Source organism: Pleurodeles waltl, chromosome 5, assembly GCF_031143425.1.
Source record: "Pleurodeles waltl isolate 20211129_DDA chromosome 5, aPleWal1.hap1.20221129, whole genome shotgun sequence".
In the NCBI taxonomy this organism is placed as follows: Eukaryota; Metazoa; Chordata; class Amphibia; order Caudata; family Salamandridae; genus Pleurodeles; species Pleurodeles waltl.
In genome coordinates, this window is record NC_090444.1 from 1374618132 (window position 1) to 1374637937 (window position 19806).

Genomic DNA, 19806 nt, shown 5'->3' on the forward strand with positions numbered 1-19806 from the left:
GGATTCCTCTTGGACAACCAGTTACCAGCCTTGCCTAGTGCTTGAACTCTCCTTTGTATTTTGGGAAGTCTACCACAAATTGCTGCTACAAGCATCTGAGGTTGGGCTGCTGCAGGAGAGGGAGAGAGGCAGAAGCTAGGAAAGTTTTTCTGTCTAATCATGGCAGCTTTCCAGGGCTACGTATGTTTTTAAAGATGTAAACGCACACCCTCCATTGCCCCCTCACCCATGGATCTCCTCACTCCCCTTTCTTCTCCCAAACTTGATCTGGACTTCTTGAACCCAGTGGCTGTACTCTGCTGACAAACAAATAGATTATTTTCCATGCCTAACGTGTCTTGTACTACTAATACCTTATTTTCTTAATGTAGAGTCAACCTATGTTTTCAGGAAGGGACTAAGGGCCTACTAGGAGTATGAGCATCTTAATTTGATAATGACTCTGTTGCACCAAGCCAGTAGGGTTTTTTTCATTAGCAGTGCAACCCCTCAGCTGCCATTAAAAACAAAGATTTGCTCAGTCTTTAAACCAGGGAAAGCACCTTTTTGAGGTTGTGGCACTGACTCTTCAACGGTTAGGTTCACAGATACATATTCCACTTTTGGTGTTAACGTTAGATGTTGTTGGATCCACCTGTTGCTACTTGGAGATTGCCTACATTCTTCAAGAAAGCAGAAGATATAGGAATATGTAGGTGGGATATCTTGTGATGTCAAATGTCATATTCACCAGAGTTTTGTGTTTGTCTTATCTGTTGCAGGACCAGGAATTAATGAAAATTGTTGGCATTAAATATGAATCAGGATTACCTACGCTTTGCTGTCTTAAGCTAGCCTTCCTAGACCCAGAAACAGGAAAACTGACTGGAGGATCTTTCACCATGAAGTAAGTGATATTTAGGTTGAAAGCTGCCTTGCCCATTCAAATAAGGTTGTCCCTTTTTTTTTTTTGAATATATTTTTATTAACATTTTGCTATTACAACGTTACATATTTATTCATTTCACATGCAGTTTTATATCTGCTTCTTATTTTGTACTTTTTCGCTTATTGCTCGATCTTTATTAACAGTCGTTTTATTTCTCTTTATTCAACCAGTTACTCTTTTACTTATTCAATCGCTTTTCTTTGTTACAGCTCTTGGTTCTGCATAAGCAATAGTCAAGCAACAGGTTTAAACCCCTTCTTCCTTGTAACTTGGGATGATGATATAGAGGGTTAGGTGCCACCCAATTGGGTGTGGGAGGAAGGAGGAAGAGGCGGGAAAGAAAAAGAACAGGCCACACAGGGCCAACCATGCGGCTATGTGCAAATAATTTTTATAGTTGTTGAACTGAAGGTGCTATGTCAGGTCCATTTTTTATTTATTTTTTATTTTAATTTTAAGCAGGGGGTAATATCGGCCCAGGGCGCAGGGACGCGCCGTGTAGACGGAGGGGCACGCACACTGCCTATCATGTTCGATGGCGAGGTGTGGATCCACGGCCCAGCTGCCTTCAGGCCTCTACACTTAATGAAAGCCTCGTGGAGGTCGGGTTTGTTCTGGGCGCCTATCTATGTGCTACAATCGCCTGGCTCCGACCTCGGCGTGGGTTGGGAGTCGCTGGTTTCTCTTGCTGGGTTCACCAATCTCCTAATTATACTCTCCCAATTCGTCACTAAGTTCTCCCACCCCGGAGCTATGGGAACCCGGCGGATACTCCTGGCTTCTTCTGCTTTTAGGACCTGTAATTCAGCTCTAGCCCACGTTAATGTATCATTCTCCCAGACAGTCAGTAAAGGACAACCCGCAGCTTTCCAGCCCCTCGAGATTAGTCTCTTATATAGTGCCAGGGTGAGGTCCAAAAAGCGCCCCTTCACTTTTCCACGGAGTGCCATTGGTCCAAGGCCCAGCAAGCACGTCTCGGGGCTGGGTCTTAACTCAATCTCAAGCAATTCAGTTAAGGTAGTCAACATTTCCTTCCAGCCAGTCTGGATCACCGGGCAAGTCCAAACCATGTGGTCGAAATTCGCCCCACCCCCCCGCACCTTGGGCAGGTCACTGGAGATCCACCGTATATACGGAACAGCCTGTGGGGTGTGAGGTATGTTCTATGCAGGTAATTATATTGAAGGTACCTTAAGCGTGTATTACGTGACACCATCCGGGGGTAAGCCAGTATCTTTTTCCACTCTGAGTCTGTGAGTTCTCGACCAACCGTGCCCTCCCAGCTTCCTCTCAGTGAACGTAGGGGGTCTAAAGCTGCCTCAACCTGGGCCCGATATATCTTGGTGATGAGATGTGTTTCCTCACCTAATGTCATCAGTGAGTGCAAGACCCCGTGTGTGTCAGGTTCCGCATTTGCCGTGTACCAGTGAGCCCTAAGGGTATGTACCAGTCTCCCGTACAGTAGAAACTGTCCCCCGGGAACACCCTCCTCCATCAAGTCAGCAAATCCCCTCAAGACTCCCTCTTTGAAAAGTCCTCCCACTACTTCTATTCCCGCTGCTAGCCAATGACTGAGTCCCATACTTCCCGGCCCCCTCCCCCTGGGTTCTATAGCATGTACTGCCAGCGGCAGAGCTGGAGAATACGGGTGACCAACCCCTACTCTTTTTGTGCATCTTTTCCAACATCCTATTGCCACTTTTATCATTATGTTGTTCCCAGGGAGAGTTATCTTCCTGTTTGCCATGTTTGCCGCAATCCACGCCGTATCAATCACTCCCTGGGCCGTATATAAATCCAATTGGCCCCGACCCGTAAGCCACCCGGCTATCCACTGCAATTGGGATGCAAGGTAATATGCCTCAAAGTCAGGTGCCCCCAGGCCTCCCGCTTGAGGAGGCCTGCAGATGGTCACGAGAGTGGTACGTCTTCGCCCACTATCCCAGATTAGTTCTCTAAGCAATGTGTTCAGATCACGGAACCATGCCCGGGGTATTAACAGCGGTAAATTGGCAAAGTAATAGAGCAGTCGGGGGAGCATGATCATTTTGGATAGCGCCACTCTAGCCATCACTGACAATTTTAAAGAGCGCCAGAACGTTACTGATGATCTCAGCGAACGAAGCGCTCCACCTAGGTTACCCTCTCTTAGATCAGCCATACCATGGTAGATCTGGATCCCCAAGTATCTAAATGTACACGGAGCCCATTTCAGGTCCACCGGGCACGCTATGGGGCGACCATATCCAGACGTCAGGGGGAACACATATGTTTTATTACGGTTAAGTCTTAATCCTGATACTAAACCAAATTCCTCAAGTACGTTCAGGGCCCAGGGGAGTCCACTCGCCCCGTCTCTAAGGTATAACAAAATGTCGTCTGCATATAGTGAGATAATGTGATCCACTGGTCCCCACCGAATCCCTCTGCCCGCTCCTTCACCTCGCACCCACGCCGCTAAGGGTTCCATCGCCAAAGCGAACAACAATGGAGACAGGGGGCATCCCTGTCTAGTTCCCCGATACACTGGGTAAGCAGCTGAGACTGTCCTACCCGTCTTGACCCTTGCCAATGGGGACGAATATAACAGGTCCACCCAGGCAACCCAGCCACCACCCAGGCCCATTTTTAACATTGTCGCCCTCAAGTAATCCCATCTGATCGAGTCGAAGGCCTTTTCAAAGTCCACAGCTAGCAAGGTCCCGGCTGGTGGCTTCGCCTCATCAGGCATATGCATTATAGAGAAAATCCGCCTAAGATTCAAGGAGGTGCTGCGACCGGGAATAAAACCGTTCTGGTCAGGGTGCACCAGGGTCGGCATAAGGGGCAGTAACCGATTAGCTAGTATCTTACTCAAGATCTTAAAGTCGCTATTTAGCATTGATAGTGGTCTAAATTCTGTTACCGATGGGTCACTAATATTTGTTTTTGAGAGCGGCACAACCAGTGCTTCACGGAGCGTGGAAGGGAGCACCCCATTCTTTACCGCCTCCATATACATTTCCTTCAGTCTGTGAGTTAATAAGGATTTATACTTTTTATAAAAATCCATCGGAAGACCATCTGTGCCCGGGGTCTTCCCAGGAGCCAGCTGCGTGATTGCTTCGTTTATCTCTTCTGCAGTCACTGGACCCCCCAGGTCGGCCCCGTCCTCCGGGCTCAAAGCCGGCAAAGACATCCGAGTTAGGAAACCATCAAGGATCCCCACCTCCAAGTCTGTGGGCTTCCTATACAAGTACGTATAATAATCTTTGAATGCGTCGTTAATGGATTCTGGGCTAATTCTGCGTGCCCCACCCCTGTCCAATACACTTGCAATAGGACCACTATCACCATTCGGGCGCACTAGCCATGCCAAAAGTCTACCGGATCTCCCCTCCTCTGATTGCAGGGATACCAAGTATCTTTGCACACTGTGGCATCTAAGACGCTCTTCTATTCGGGAGTGCTCCCTACGCGCACTCTCGTACTCTTCATCCGCTTGTCTTGTGGGGCCCTGTCTCAACTCCCCCTCGTGGATGACCTTCTCCAGTGCGTTTAATTCTCTCTCAAGTGTACGTTTTATCCCCACTGACTGTCCCAGACAATGACCCCGCGTCCCTACCTTGAGTGTCTCCCACTCTATGCCTCTGGAGGAAGTGGATCCCCGGTTATCCTCTATGTGTTCCTCTAAGTAGCTTTGTAACCCCTCCCTGTACGCTTGGTCCTCCAAGGCCGACAGAAGCATTCTCCATGCCGGTATAGGAGGTCTGTCCCGAGATACATTCAATGTCATCAATAGAGGATTATGATCAGATATTGTGCGGGCAAGGTACTCAGCGTGGTTCATATTTCGGGCCAGCCCTGCTGTGCAAACTATTCTGTCGATTCTAGTATGTACCTGGTGGAGGCCCGAGTAAAACGAATAATCCCTGGCAACAGGGTGTTGTAGCCGCCAAGCATCCACCAGTCCCCAGGCGTCCAGCCACTCTACTAGTTTTTTTGCTGCTTTAATTGATGTTGCTCCCTGCAGTGGGGGGTTAGACCTATCTAGGTCGATATCAAGCACTACGTTAAAGTCTCCTCCTATTAGTACTTCCCCCGTGCATTGACGAGTGAGATGCCCAGACAGGCCCGTCATGAATAATGCTTGTTCCTGGTTGGGGGCGTATATACAACTCAGGGTCAACTGGAGCCCCCGTAGTTTCCCTTCTAGAATGACAAATCTTCCCTCCCTGTCTATGTTGGAGGAATCTAGCACAAATGGAACTCCCGCTCTAATCCAAATTAGGGTTCCTCTTGCGTAAGCTGAATATTCTGTGGCAAATACCTGACCCCTCCATCTCCTCCGTAGTTTCTCTCCCTCTCCGGGCGCGAGGTGAGTCTCCTGTAGCATGGCTATATGCACCCCTCTTCTTTTTAAAAAGGAAAGAATTCTATGTCGCTTACTCGGAGTGCCCATCCCCCTAACGTTCCAGGTCATAATGTTGTAGCCCCCCATCGTATTCTTAGAACCCGTTGTACATGGAGTCTACACGCCCCCTGCCCCGGCCAAGCCCCCCAGAAGCTTGCACCTTCATTATAATCAGCCCACATCGCACATATAGCCGGTATAACTAATAACAAAAAAAACCAACTCCCCTTCCCCAGGGCGCCTCCAAAACTGTAGGCTGCCCAATAAGTCCTACAACACTGCAAATCACACAAACACATCAAGTCAATACTCGCCGGTCAGGGTTGACAGGCGAGAAACAGGTCCGGGGGGGCGGCCAGGTCCGGAGGGGCCACCGTACTTCTTATCTTGACTCGCCTTTCAGCGCCGGTGCGGGTTCTGTTTAGATCAGTTCATCAGCCGTTTGTGGGGTTACCTCCCGTGCACTAGTCGATCCCCCAGAGCCCTCGGGCGAGGACACCACTATGTCTTCTGATTCCTCTTCAGAGACCGCCGGCGGAGACGATTCCACTCCCATCTTGGCTGCCGCTTTTAGGGCTTCTCTCTTTCCAGTCTCCCTTTGTGCCTGCGTGGGTGCTAGCCGTCGGCCGCCCCCTGGCCTTCTCCCTCTCAGGGCCCGCCGGGACCCTCCCCCACCGCGGCCCCCCGGCGCAGGCCGCGCCGGGCCCGACCCCGAGCTCTCAAGCCACTCCCATGCCTCCTCCGGAGTCTGGAGGAAAGTGGTCTTCCCCTCCGCAATCACTCGTAGTCTTGCTGGATAGAGCAATGAGTACTGTATCCCTTCTTCTCGTAAAGTTCTTTTAACGGCCAGGAAGGAGGCACGCTTGTTTTGGACCTCCAAGGTGAAGTCAGGGAACAGTGTTGCTTCGCCATTGGCCACTTTAAATGGACCCAATTCCCTGGCTTTCTGCAGGAGGATGTCTCTGTCTCTATAGTGTAGGAGTTTAGCAATTACAGCCCGGGGCGGTCTGCCAGGAGCAAGCGGTCTAGCCGGCACACGGTGTGCACGTTCCAACGAATAAAAGGGGGTCAGACATCCTGGTGCCACAACCGTACTTAGCCATTTCTCCAGAAACTCCACCATGTTAGTCCCCTCGACCCCCTCAGGGAGACCCACCACGCGAATATTGTTTCTCCTGTTTCTGCCCTCTGCGTCCTCAGCTCGCCGTTCGAGCTTCGCCACTCTGTCTGCCAGAGAGGTCACCTCCGCTGATACTTCTGCTTGTTTTGGGACAACTTCCTCTAGTGTTGCTTCTGTTTCCTTTACTCTGTCGGCCAATTTGTGGTGGTCGGCTCTCAATAGCCCACCTCTATCGCCACCTGATTAATGTCACGCTGTAGAGTGGATTTGGTGTCTTCAATGGCACCCAGTATCTTGTCCAGGGTGTCCTGAACCTTGGTTTGCGACTGGCTCTGTGTGGTCAGCTCGTTGTCCGCCACTGGTATCAGTGTCGTGGGTTCCATGGCTTTGTTCTTGTGTCTGCCCTTGGAGGGCATTGGATATGCAGAGGGGGGCGTCTCAGCGAGGCCGGCGCGCTGTGCAGGTAATTATACTGCCTGCTGTTGGCCTTCCCGTTCACCCAAACTGTTGCCGTCAAGATCTCAGGTTCTGGTCGCTCCAGGAGGAGTCTCCAACACCATGCCAGTCATCCCCAGCTCATTGGGCCACAGTATGCAGGTGCGCCCAGGATCCTCGATGTCGCCGTGTAGCTCGTCTCCGCCGAGCGTCCCCACCAGCGGCGCAGTCGGAAACAAGGTGGTCTGGGCCGGGTCGGGGGTGGCGCCTCCCCCAAGACCGCACCGCCCTGCGCGGGGAGGGGGAGCCGCGGCCCCGGGCCCCCAAGGCCGCGCCGTCCCCAGCAGCCAGGAGGGACTCCAACCCCGGGCAACAATGGTGCGCAGTCTCAAATTTCGGGTGATAACAGCAATTAGCACGGGGCGGACCCTCGCCGCCACACCCCGCGACGGGCGATCAGTGTCCAACTTGAACCGTCCTGGGCGCAGGGGGCCCCCCCGCCATCATTCAGGGGGCACCCGGGCAACGACCACCGGCACCGCAGTCGTACGGCCCCCAGGGGGCACAGGAGAAGCGGGCTCCCTATCAGTCCTCCTCGGGGCGCCTCTTGTCCCCTTGTCTCCTCACCGTCAGTGCCCCCGCAGCCGGGAAGCACCAGGCCCCGCCTCCCGGGTGGGAGGCCGACTTCACTCCGTCCGGCGTCCCCACTCGGCACTCCGATCTGCCCCCCACACCCTGGACCGCGGCCGCAGTCCGCCAGCAGGCCCCCGGGCACGATCCCCGCCGGGCCACACGAATCCGCAGGGGGCCACCCCCGGGGCAACGGCCCCTCGCCAGTGGCCCCACCCGCAATCGCCGCTCACCTCCTCTTTCGCACCGAGCCAGCGGCACCTCAATTCAGCGCGGGGCGGCCCCGCCCGTCAGCCAGGCCGCAGCCGCTCCGCAGTCCCGATCGGCCCCGGGAACCCAGGCGCTCACCCCGGGGGCCAAGCCGCGCCGCCACCGTCTCCCCACGTCTTCAGCAGTCGTTACGCTCCACTTTGAGCGCGACACCGCCCGCCCCAGCGCGTCTAGGCATACGTTTGAAGTCGGCCCCTCCGGAGCCGAGCGGTTAAGCGTGCGCCATGCTCAGCTCCGTGGCCACGCCCCGAAAATAAGGTTGTCCCTTATGAGAATTATTTGTGTTAAGTGTATGACTAGGCTTTCCAAACCATAAAGGTTTCTGCTTATGGGGAACATACCTTCGAGTATAGTTGTATTTGCAGTTTTCTCCAAGACCATTTTGAGGTATGCAAACTAATGGAGCATTGGTGCAAGCACAGATCAGGAATACAGTAGTGCCTATTCCCTGGGGCATTGCCATTTGTGCTGCCATACACCTTGGAATTGGTACTGCCAAGTAAAGACCTTGCACTTTACGGGAAGACAGCTTAGTAGAATTCCCTAACTGGAAAGCTCTGTGTTTGACCTGGACATCATCATTTTAAGTTCCTGCAGGTTGGCTCCGCCTTTTATAGTTTGCAGGTCAATAAGATTACCACTGAGTTGGACATGGTATTACCTTTTAACTCTAACAGACATTTCTGTTTTGAAAGTAATTTCTTGAATGAGTGCAGAGCATTAGTGTTGCTAAAATATTTTTTTCCTACTAATTCCATATTTATACAATATCTTCCGGTTTCGTACTTCATCTGAACTTCAGCTCTTTTGTGCGAGTACCAAGCATATTTCAAAAGGAGAGACTGATGCTGTCACTGCCGAAAGTGATACAGTGGCCCTGTAATGGTGCCGGCTGCCCCCATGAATTATCCTTGCTATTTCTGTGCCATAGATAAAACTGATCCGGAGATTGCTAGAATTTCTATTTCATGATACTTTTTTCACTGCTGTTAGGTGCCATTATTAAATCATTTGTAAGTCTGAGTTTAAGCGGAGTAGTATCACCAAGTACCTAGGCCTGTGTCATAACATCAATAAAAGTACATATTTGTAGGAGGCTGGCCTGGGTTATAGTGGGTACCTTGTGGTACTTACACCTTGTTACAGGTCCAGTTATCCCTTATTAGTAGATTAGTAGTGTTCTAGCAGCTTAGGCTGATAGAGGTAGCTATAGCAGAGCAACTTAGGCTGAACTAGGAGACATGCAAAGCTCCTACTTTACCACTTATATCATATAGTACTATATCATAAGAAAACACAATACTCCGAGTTACTAAAAATAAAGCTACTTTATTTTAGGGACAATATGCCAAAAGTATCTCAGAGGATATACTCCCTTAGGAGGTAAGTAAAATACACAACATATACACACAAACCAAAATCAGATAAGTAAAACACTTAGAAAAGTAGTGAAAACACTGTAGAACACAATCGAATGCAATAGGAGACAATAGGCCTAGGTGCAACACAAACCTCCAAAAGTGGAATGCGAACAACAACTGGACCCCAGGCCTAGTGTAGTGTGTAGAGGGTCGCTGGGAGTGTAAGAAAACACTAAGGGTGTCCAAGATACCCCACCCCAAGACCCTGAAAAGTAGGAGTAAAGTTACCCTACTACCCCAGTCGTGCAAGTATCCGGGGGGGGCAGGAGCCCAATAAACCCAGGATGAAGGTGCAAAAGGGCTGCCTCCGGATGGAAGAAGCCGAAGATTCTGCAACAACAGAAGGTGCCAGGAACTTCTCCTCTGGTTAGAAGATGTCCCACGGCGTGCTGGAGGATGCAGAGTTGTTTCCACGCAGAAAGACCGCAAACAAGCCTTGCTAGCTGCAAGAGTTGCGATTGAAGATAATGGGTGCTGCCAGGGACCAGGAAGTCGCCCCATGGAGGAGGAGACAGAGGGGGTGCTCAGCAACAGAGAGAGCCCACGCAGAAGCTGGCAGCACCCGCAGAAGCACTTGAACAGGCGTTCAAGAAATCTGAGCACAGTGGTAGTCTCAACACAACAAAATAGGCTCCCACGAAGCCGGTGGTCAACTCAGCGAGTTGAGCAATGCAGGACAGAGTGCTGCGGACCTGGGCTGTGCTGTGCAGAAAGGAATCCTTGCAAAAGTGCACAGAAGAACTAGCAGCTGCAGATCACGCAGTACACAGGATTACTGTCTGGCGTGGGGAGGCAAGGACTTCCCTCCACCAAATTTGGACAGAAGGACCACTGGACTGTCGGGGTCACTTGGATCCAGCTCCTGTGTTCCAGGGACCACGCTCGTCAAGATGAGAGGGGACCCAGATAACCGGTGATGCAGAGGTTTGGTGCCTGCGTTAGCAGGGGGAAGATTCCGTCAACCCACAGGAGATTTCTTCTTGGCTTCCAGTGCAGGGTGAAGGTAGACAGCCCTCAGAACATGCACCACCAGGAAACAGTTGGGAAAGCCGGCAGGATTAGGCGCTACAATGTTGCTGGTAGTCTTCTTGCTACTTTGTTGCAGTTTTGCAGGCGTCCTGGACCAGTCAGCGTTCGATCCTTGGCAGAAGTCGAAGAGAGAGATGCACAGGAACTCTGGTGAGCTCTTGCATTTGTTATCTGAAGAGAAACCCACAGGAGAGACCCTAAATAGCCCTCAGAGGAGGATTGGCTACCTAACCAGGTAAGAGCCTATCAGGAGGGGTCTCTGACGTCACCTGCTGGCACTGGCCATTCAGAGCTGTCCATTGTGCCCTCACACCTCTGCATTCAAGATGGCAGAGGTCTGGGACAGACTGGAGGAGCTCTGGGCACCTCCCCTGGGAGGCGCTGGTCAGGGGAGTGGTCACTCCTCTTTCCTTTGTCCAGTTCGCGCCAGAGCAGGGCTGGGGGGGATCCCTGAACCGGTGTAGACTGGCTTATGCAAGGAGGGCACCATCTGTGCCCTTCAAAGCATTTCCAGAGGCCAGGAGAGGCTACCCCTCCCAGGCCCTTCTCACCTATTTCCAAAGGGAGAGGGTGTAACACCCTCTCTCAGAGGAAATCCATTGTTCTACCTTCCTGGGACTGGGCTTCCCAGGCCAAAGGGGGGCAGATACCTGTCTGAGGGGTTGGCAGCAGCAGTAGCTGCAGAGGAGACCCCGGAAAGCTAGTTTGGCAGTACCCAGGCTCTATGCTGGAGACCCGGGGATGCATGGAATTGTCCCCCCAATACCAGAATGGTTTTGGGGTGAAAATTCCATGATCCTAGACATGTTACATAGCCATGCTTGGAGTTACCATTGTGACGCTACATATAGGTATTGACCTATATGTAGTGCACACGTGTAATGGTGTCCCCGCACTCACAAAGTCTGGGGAATTTGCCCTGAACAATGTGGGGGAACTTTGGTTAGTGCCAGGGTGCCCACACACTAAGTAACTTTGCACCTAACCTTCACTAAGTGAGGGTTAGACATATAGGTGACTTATAAGTTACTTAAGAGCAGTGTAAAATGGCTGTGAAATAACGTGGACGTTATTTCACTCAGGCTGCAGTGGCAGTCCTGTTTAAGAATTGTCTGAGCTCCCTATGGGTGGCGAAAGAAATGCTGCAGCCCATATGGATCTCCTGGAACCCCAATACCTTGGGTACCTGAGTACCATATACAAGGGAATTATATGGGTGTACCAGTGTGCCAATGAGAATTGGTCAAATTAGTCACTAGCCTGCAGTGACAATTTTAAAAGCAGAGAGAGCATAAACACTGAGGTTCTGGTTAGCAGAGCCTCAGTGATACAGTTAGGTACCACACAGGGAACACATACAGGCCACAAATTATGAGCACTGTGGTCCTGGCTATCAGGATTCCAGTGACACAGGCAAAAACAAACTGACACACAAGTAAAAATGGGGGTAACATGCCAGGCAAGATTGTACTTTCCTACAGTATTGTTTTCATCCTAACCAAAAAATGGTCTGGCTTTTAATCACCTGTAGAAACATCAGTTCTCATGCTCCTCTGTCCTTTAAAGTTGCTAATGCAGGTGTGGCAGAATCGTTTTATGTGACTTCAAAGACAGTGAAAATAATCATTCTGATGTTGCACACACCAAAAGAGGTGTAGACAAAGGTTGCAGTCATAGTACTACTTGTCTTCTATATTCTCTTCTTTGTCCTGACCTTGCAGGCTTCAAAAGCGTTACAAGACGCTTCTCCCTCACTGAGGAGTGCTTTCACATCCTTATATAGATGGAGATATTCACTGCTCCTCTGTTAGTCCTTTTTGTGGAGTTTTGAAATTGTATGCTACAGCTTTTCAAAGATATAGCTACTTACAACACCTCTTTGATATTGATTCTGCTGCACCTTCTTTGGTGCTGCTTTAGTGTCCTTGATTCCTGTAGTAGGTTTAGCCCTGGACCTCTTAGGGCAGCTAAACCATTGGTGCTAACCTCATACCTAGTAAGTCAGCCCTATCCTCTCAGGCAAATTTTATCTGAATAAAAAGATCTCAAATGCTTTGACAATTCAAATTCTCTTCTTTACATTAGAAATTGAAACTGAGGACCCAGAGTACTTTAATAATTAGTATGACCTTGGTGCATAGAGGAGTCTCAGACGGAGAAGTTCCAGTCTCCTATAATTAAGAGGTGGGAGTCCCTTTAGAGATGGTTTCTTCTTCTTGCTTTGGACAGAGCTGCTGTCCTCTGGAGTTTCTTGGTCCTTTGGGTTGCATGGCAATCATCTGAGTCGGCAGGGATCGCTGGGGCCGCTGGATGTGTCGTTTTTGCATGTTCGTTGAATCTGGAGACAGGCCGGTAGGGCTGGTGCCAAAGCAGTAGTCGTCTCCTCCTTCTCTGCAGGTATTTCGTGCCAGCAATCCTCCTTTGTAGGTCATCAGGAATCTGATTTCCTGGTTTAGGGTCATCCCTAAATACTAGATTTAGGGGTGTGTTTAGGGCTGGAGGGCAGTAGCCAATGGCTACTGTCCCTGAGGGTGGCTACACCCTCATTGTGCCTCCTCCCTTTGGGGAGGGGGGGCACATCCCTAATCCTATTAGGCTAAATCCCCCATCCCAAGATGGAGGATTTTCTAAGGAAGGCGTCCCCTCAGCTCTGGACACCTCAGGGGCTGTCCTGGCTGGAGGGTGACTCCTCCTTGTTCTTCTCAATATCTCCTCCGAACTTGTTTCCAAAAGTGGGGTCTGTGTCCGGGGGGGGGTGGGCATCTCCACTATCTGGAGCTTTGAGGCTCACCGCCAGGTGTTACAGTTCCTGCAGGGGGAGGTGTGAAGCACCTCCACCCAGGACAGGCTTTGTTCCTGGTCACAGAGTGCACAAAGGCACTCACCCCATGTGGCCAGAAACAAGTCTGGAAGTGGCAGACTGGCAGAGACCGGTCAGCCTAGCACTATCAGTTGGGCTGGCATACAGGGGGCATCTCTAAGATGCCCTCTGTGTGCATTTCTCAATAAATCCAACACTGGCATCAGTGTGGGTTTATTATTCTGAGAAGTTTGATACCAAACTTCTCAGTATTCAGTGTAGCCATTATGGAACTGTGGAGTTTGTGTTTGACTAACTCCTAGACCATATACTCTTTATGGCTACCCTGCACTTAACAATGTATAGGAATTGGCTTAGACAGTATAGGGGCATAGTGCTCATACAGCTATGCACTCACCTGTGGTATAGTGCACCCTGCCTTAAGGCTGTAAGGCCTGCTAGAGGTGTGACTTACCTATGCCACAGGCAGTGAGTTGTGGGCATGGCACTCTGAGGGGAGTGCCGTGTCAACTTAGTCTTTTTCTCCCTGCTAGCACACACAAGCTGTGAGGCAGTGTGCTTGTGCTGAGTGAGGGGTTCCCAGGGTGACAGAATACATGCTGCAGCCCTTAGAGACCTTCCCTGGCCACAGGGCCCTTGGTACCAGCGGTACATTTTAGAAGGGACTTATCTGTGTGCCAGGGCTGTGCCAATTGTGGGAACAAAGGTACAGTTTAGGGAAAGAACACTGGTGCGGGGGCCTTGTTAGAAGGGTACCAGCACACTTTCAATCGAAGCTAACATCAACAAAAGGTAAAAAGTTAGGGGCTAACCATGCCATCAGAGGCATTTTCCTACACTCTGCCTTTGCAGGTATGTCAGGGCCAGCCCTCAGCAAGCAGGAGAGTCAGCAGGAATCGTGCAAGCTGAAAAGCCAGCAGAAATTGTTGGAGCCCTCAGCAGAGGACCTTCTGGCACAGTCTTAGGCAGGCCTCAGCAGCACAAGAAAGAGGGGTTCCCACGTCGCAGGAGTTGGGTAGAGGATGTTCTTGGAGTTGTGTTGTGCATGAGGCTGGAGCTTCTTGGAACTAGGAGGTCTTCAGAGTGAAGAGCCAACATGACTTGGCAACGACAAACAGACGTGGTTCACAGGTGTTTCAGCCAGGCAGCTTCAGCAAAAGACCTTGGACTTCTCAGTCGGAAAGAAGATGGATCAGACCACTGTAGGGCTGCAGGACATCCCCCTGTATTGTAGAGCCTTGGAGAATCTGTGGGACAACAGGATCCATAAACCGTTTGTCGATGTTGAGGTGCCTGCGGATGCAGGGGAGTGACTCCTTGACTCCAAAAAAGATTCATTTGTGCTTCCTTAAGTGCAGGGAGAGTCCTTGTGTCTGGAGGATGCAGGGCCACTGAGGTTGCAGAGTCCTTGCAATGCACAGAGACAGAGTTGCAATAGGAACCCTCCTACTAGGTGAAGTCTTGTTTTGGGTCCTGATGAAGTCCAGCAGCTGTTCCTGTGCTCTGGTTGCAGAAGTGTCTTGCAGAAGAGTTCTCATTTGTATCCACAGATTAATCTCTGGTCGCACCCTCAGGGGAGCCCTCAAGTAATCCAGAAAGGGGGTTGGACACTTATTTACCTATCAGAGGAGGTCAGGGATGTCACCCAGCTAGACTGACCAGTCAGGTACTCTCAGGGCTCTGCTCATCTAATTTCCAAGATGGCAGAATCAAGTGGCCACCTGGCAGAGCTCTGGGCACCTCCCTAGGGTAGGAGCTGAACAGGGGCGTGGTCAGTCCCCTGTCCTTTGTGTGATTTTGTGCCACAGCTGGAACTGGAGGCTCCTGCCACTGGAGAAAACTGGTTTATGGAAGGGGGGCACCAAATGTGCCAGTCAAAGCAGTCCGGTGGCGCTCAGAGGTACCCCGCCCAGAGATACCTATCTCTAAAGGAGAGGTGGCAACTCCTCTCTTCTGTGGGAAATCCTTTGCTCTACCTTCCCCTGCTTGAGTTAGGCTTAGCAGCAGGAGGGCAGAACAGTGTCTGGGATCGACAGCAGCACGGGCTGACATGCAGACCCTGTACTGTACTGCCAGAAATGGGGGATCCACTAGGTAACCCCAAGAGTGCATGGTATCATGCAACTAGCACTGAAATCGGTGTAGTTGCATGATTCCAACGTGTTTAATACCAAACATGACTTGGTTCAGTGAAGCCATTATGTAGTTGGTCATCTTGTGTTAACCACCTTCCACTACATACATTAAGATGGCTTCCCTGCACTTAGAAAGCCCAGAAAATGGAGTCTGGTGTTTGTAGAGGCACCTCTGCTCATGCAGGGGTGCCCTCAAACTGAGAACCATGCATCCTGGCCTTGGGCTGAAGGGCCTACCTTAGTGGTGACTTAGAGGGTCAGAGTGCGGTGACCATGATATCAGGCAAACCTTATATCTTGAGTGAAAGGTGCATACACCATTTCACAGAGACTGCAATAGCAGGCTTGTAGTCACAGTTTGCATGGTCCCCCATGGGTGACACAATACATGCTACAGCCCAAGGGTGACTCCTGGCGTATCAATTCCCCAGGTACCTAAGTACCATATTCTAGGCACATACATGGGTGCACTAGCATGCCCATTGTGAGGTGGAAAAGTTATTTAGGAGAGAGAGAACACTAACTCTGTGGTCCTATTAGCGTGATCCCAGTGTACCTCAGTCTAAACAACATCGGATAAAAAGTGGAGGTAACAATGACAGAAAGGTGCTACTTTCCTACAACATGAATCAGCAATTATCCCACTGGTACTTAAGTCGCAGTACGCTTGTGCTCATCTTAGGGGCTACAGTGTACTCAGGGTTTCCAAAATAAGGCCTAGGATGGCCTTGCACCTAGTGAGAGTAATCTATAATATTCACAGCGGTTGTAACACACCTGCGCCCGTAGCGTCGGCCTTGTGGGAATGTTCCGGTAAATTCCCAAATGCCCTAAAGATGCGACCTCCTGCGAAGTCGCACCCCACAGGACATTGTCAGATACACCAAGGCTCCATGGTGTGACTCCCATGGGGACGGGGAAAGGTACTCTCATATGGCAGAGGGTAGGGGTGGGAGCCCTTATGTAGGAATTTGGCTCTGTATATACTATCTCAAAGTGAGAGATAGTGTGCACAGAGTCCAAGGGTTCCCCTTAGAGGTTGATAGTGGCAAAATGAGATAATACTAATGCTCTATGTTTTGGTAGTGTGGTCGAGCAGTAGGCTTATCAGAGGGTAGTGTTAAGCATTTGTTGTACACACACAGGCGATAAATGAGAACACACTCAGACTTAACTCCAGGCCAATAGGTTTTTATATAGAAATATATTATTTTCTTAATTTATTTTAGAACCACAAGATTAAGAATTTAGGTAAGTACATAAATTGTAAGGTACTTCACACAGGTAAGTATGGAACTTTGAATTAAAACAGTAATGTACACAGTTTTGGCAAAAATGGCAAAAAGCTATTTTAAAAGTGGACACTGCAAAAATCAACAGATCCTGGGGGAAGTAAGTAATGGTTAATTTCTCAGGTAAGTTAAGCACTTACAAGTTCAGACTCCTGGGGATAGGCAGCCTACCGTTGGGGGTTCAAGTCAACCCCAAACACCCAGCAACACAGGGCCAGTCAGGTGCAGAGGTCAAAGTAGGGCCCTAATACCATAGGCGCCTATGGAGAACAGGGGTGCTCCGGTTCCAGTCTGCTAGCAGGTAAGTACCTGTGTCCTCTGGTAGCAGACCAGGGGGGTTTTGTAGAGCTCTGGGGGGTCCCAAACAGGCACACAAAATACACCCTGTGCGGCACAGGGACAACCGGGTGCAGTGTGTGAATAAGGCGTCAAGTTTTGTATTGAAGTCAATGGAGGGACCCGGGGGTCACTCCGGCGATGCAGGCAGGGCACAGGGAGGGCTTCTCTGGCCAGCCACTGACTGGGCTAGGATGAGGACCGCCTGCTGGTCAGTTCTGCAACAGTGGTTCGTTCCTCTCAGTCGTGGGGACTGCGGGTGCAGTGCTTTGTCCAGGCATCAGGTTTCTTTGTTACCGGGCCATCGCGGTCAGGGGGAGCCTCTGGATCCTCTCTGCAGGCGTTGCTGTGGGGGTGCAGGGAGGTCGACTCAGGGTGTCCACGTCGTTGGAGTCACCTGGGGGTCCTCCCTGCGGAATTGGCTTCTCTGAACACGGGGCGTTGTGTGCAGTGTGTGACGACTCACGCTTCCGAGTGAGGCTGGAGTCTTCTTTAAAGTTGGTTTCTTTGGTGTAGATTTGGACAGAGCCGCTGTCCTCTGGAGTTTCTTGGTCCTTCAGGTGCAGGTCAGTCCTCTGAGTCCTCAGAGGTCGCTGGTCCCACTAGATGCCTCGATGTGCAGGTTCTTTGAGTCTGGAGACAGGCCGGTAGGGCTGGGGCCAAGTCAGTTGTTGTCTCCATCGTCTCTGTGGGGCTTTCAGGTCAACAGTCCTTCTTCTTTTTGTAGGTTGCAAGAATCTGATTTCCTGGGTTCAGGGTTGTCCCTAAATACTCAATTTAGGGGTGTGTTTAGGTCTGAGGGGCAGTAGCCAATGGCTACTGTCCTTGAGGGTGGCTACAACCTTTTTGTCTCCTCCCTGTGGGGAGGGGGCACATCCCTAGTCCTGTTGGGGGGGAAGCCTCCAAAACAAGATGGAGGATTTTCCAACGAGGGGGTCACTACAGCTCTGGTCACCTTAGGGGTGGGCCTGGCTGAGGGGATGACTCCTCCTTTCTTTTCTTATTATCTCCCTGGACTTGCCGCCAAAAGTGGGGGTTGTGTCCAGGGGGGGCGGGCATTTCCACTAGCTGGAGTGCCCTGGGGCATTGTAACATGAAGCCCAAGCCTTTGAGGCTCACTGCTAGGTGTTACAGTTCCTGCAAAGGGGGGGGGAGAGGGGTGAATAACCTCCATCCAGTGCAGGCTTTGTTTCTGGCCCCAGAAAACACAAATGCTCTCACCCCAGGGGGTCAGAAGCTTGTCTCAGTGGCAGGCTGGCACAGACCAGTCAGTCCTGCACTGAAAGATTGGGTAAAATACAGGGGGCATCTCTAAGATGACCTCTGTGTGCATTTTTTAATAAATCCAGCACTGGCATCAGTGGGGGTTTATTATTCTGAGAAGTATGATACCAAGCTTTCCAGTGTGGCCATTATGGAACTGTGGAGTTCGTTTTGACAAACTCCCAGACCATATAGTTAATATGGCCACACTGTACTTGCAATGTCTAAGAATAGCCTTAGACACTGTAGGGGCATATTGCTCATGCAGCTATGCCCTCACCTGTAGTGTAGTGCACCCTGCCATAGGGCTTTAAGGCCTGCTAGAGGGGTGACTTACCTTTGCCACAGGCCGTATTTTGTTTACATGGCATCCTGAGGAGGATGCCACGTCGACTTTGTCTTTTTCTCCCCACCAACACACACAATCTGCAATGGCAGTCTGCATGTGTTGGGTGAGGGGTCCCTTACGGTGGCACAACACATGCTGCAGCCCTTAGGGACCTTCCCTGGTCACCGGGCCCTTGGTACCACTGGCACCTTTTAGAAGGGACTTATCTGGGTGCCAGGGGTGTGGCAATTGTGGAAACAATGGTACATTTTTAGTGAAAGAACACTGGTGTGCTGGGGCCTGGTTAGCAGGGTCCCAGCACACTTCTTAGTCAAGTCAGCATCAGTATCAGTGCAACACAGAGCCATTTTCCTACACCCTAGAACTCTCGAATCCACTAAAGCAGGCGTTGGTTTTGCTGCCTGTGCTTCTTCCTGTAGTGAGGGGGTGATTGCTAGTTATGGTTGTCGCTCACGTCCCTCCTAAAAGCAGTGTGTCAGCTGGAGTGTACCTTTCCAGTGTTGTTGCAGTCTCACAGAGGAGGTGTGTATGTGTTGGGGGTGGGGTTTGGGGGCTCGGCCCCAGATGAAGAGTCCTGGCTGGAATACTGACTCTACCGTCATTACTCACTACTGGGGGGGATTTCCTCACAGTGCCGTGGTCACTTTCATTTTAGGTGTCATGCTGATCTATCAGGCAGGGTACCTTGGCACTCCCCTGGTTTGTTGGTAGGTTACACGTTTGAGTTCCCTCATCAGGGGCACCCACGCGGACGAAAGCACAATCAAGCTCTCACTCCTAGAGGAAGTTGGAAGAGCTTACCACACACTCCTTTTCTTTGTTTATACATGGAGTTGGCAGTGCTCCTACAGCTTGTTGATGGAGCCTGGGTCAAGGCTTACCATGCTTTCTCCTGTGGCACCAGAATGTGATGAGACTGAAACGCTCTCCACACGGTGGGGGTGGGCACTATGTGAAGTGCTCAAAAGGAGCATCAAGGTACAAAGTACAGAGCTCACTAAGTGCTGAAACTGTTGCAAAGGGAAACGCTCCACAATGGCACCAGCAGATTCACACTATATAGCACTAAACTATGCGCTAGTTGTGGGGAAAAGGCCAAGGAGTGGGACAACAGTGCTTTCTATGTGCTGTGCTCCTTGGGAGGCACTAAAGGGGGGCACAACAGGGGCAGGCCAGCACAGCAAAGTAAACAATGGTGGTTCCCCCTGGCAGTCCCAGTGCAGTGTCCAACAAGACCAGAATCAGTGAGCAGCTGGGCAACAAATAGAAAAGCACTTCAGTGAGAATTCTTCTGACTACCTGGTACTTCAAGCAGCAGGGCAACAACAATAGAACAGTCTAGATCAGTATCTTAGTGCAGCAGTCCCTGTAGCAGAAATCCTGT

General features: G+C 50.8%; 1 protein-coding gene across 2 annotated transcripts in view; it reads left to right on the forward strand.

The window, feature by feature from the left end:
* The window catches only part of PHIP (pleckstrin homology domain interacting protein), a 1338206-nt gene that overhangs the window by 804275 nt on the left and 514125 nt on the right, over positions 1-19806 (forward strand). For both annotated transcript variants that reach the window (XM_069235639.1, XM_069235640.1), the window contains one exon: positions 762-886. In XM_069235639.1, the coding sequence (XP_069091740.1) occupies positions 762-886 (125 nt within the window). The remainder of the gene's footprint in view (positions 1-761; positions 887-19806) is intronic.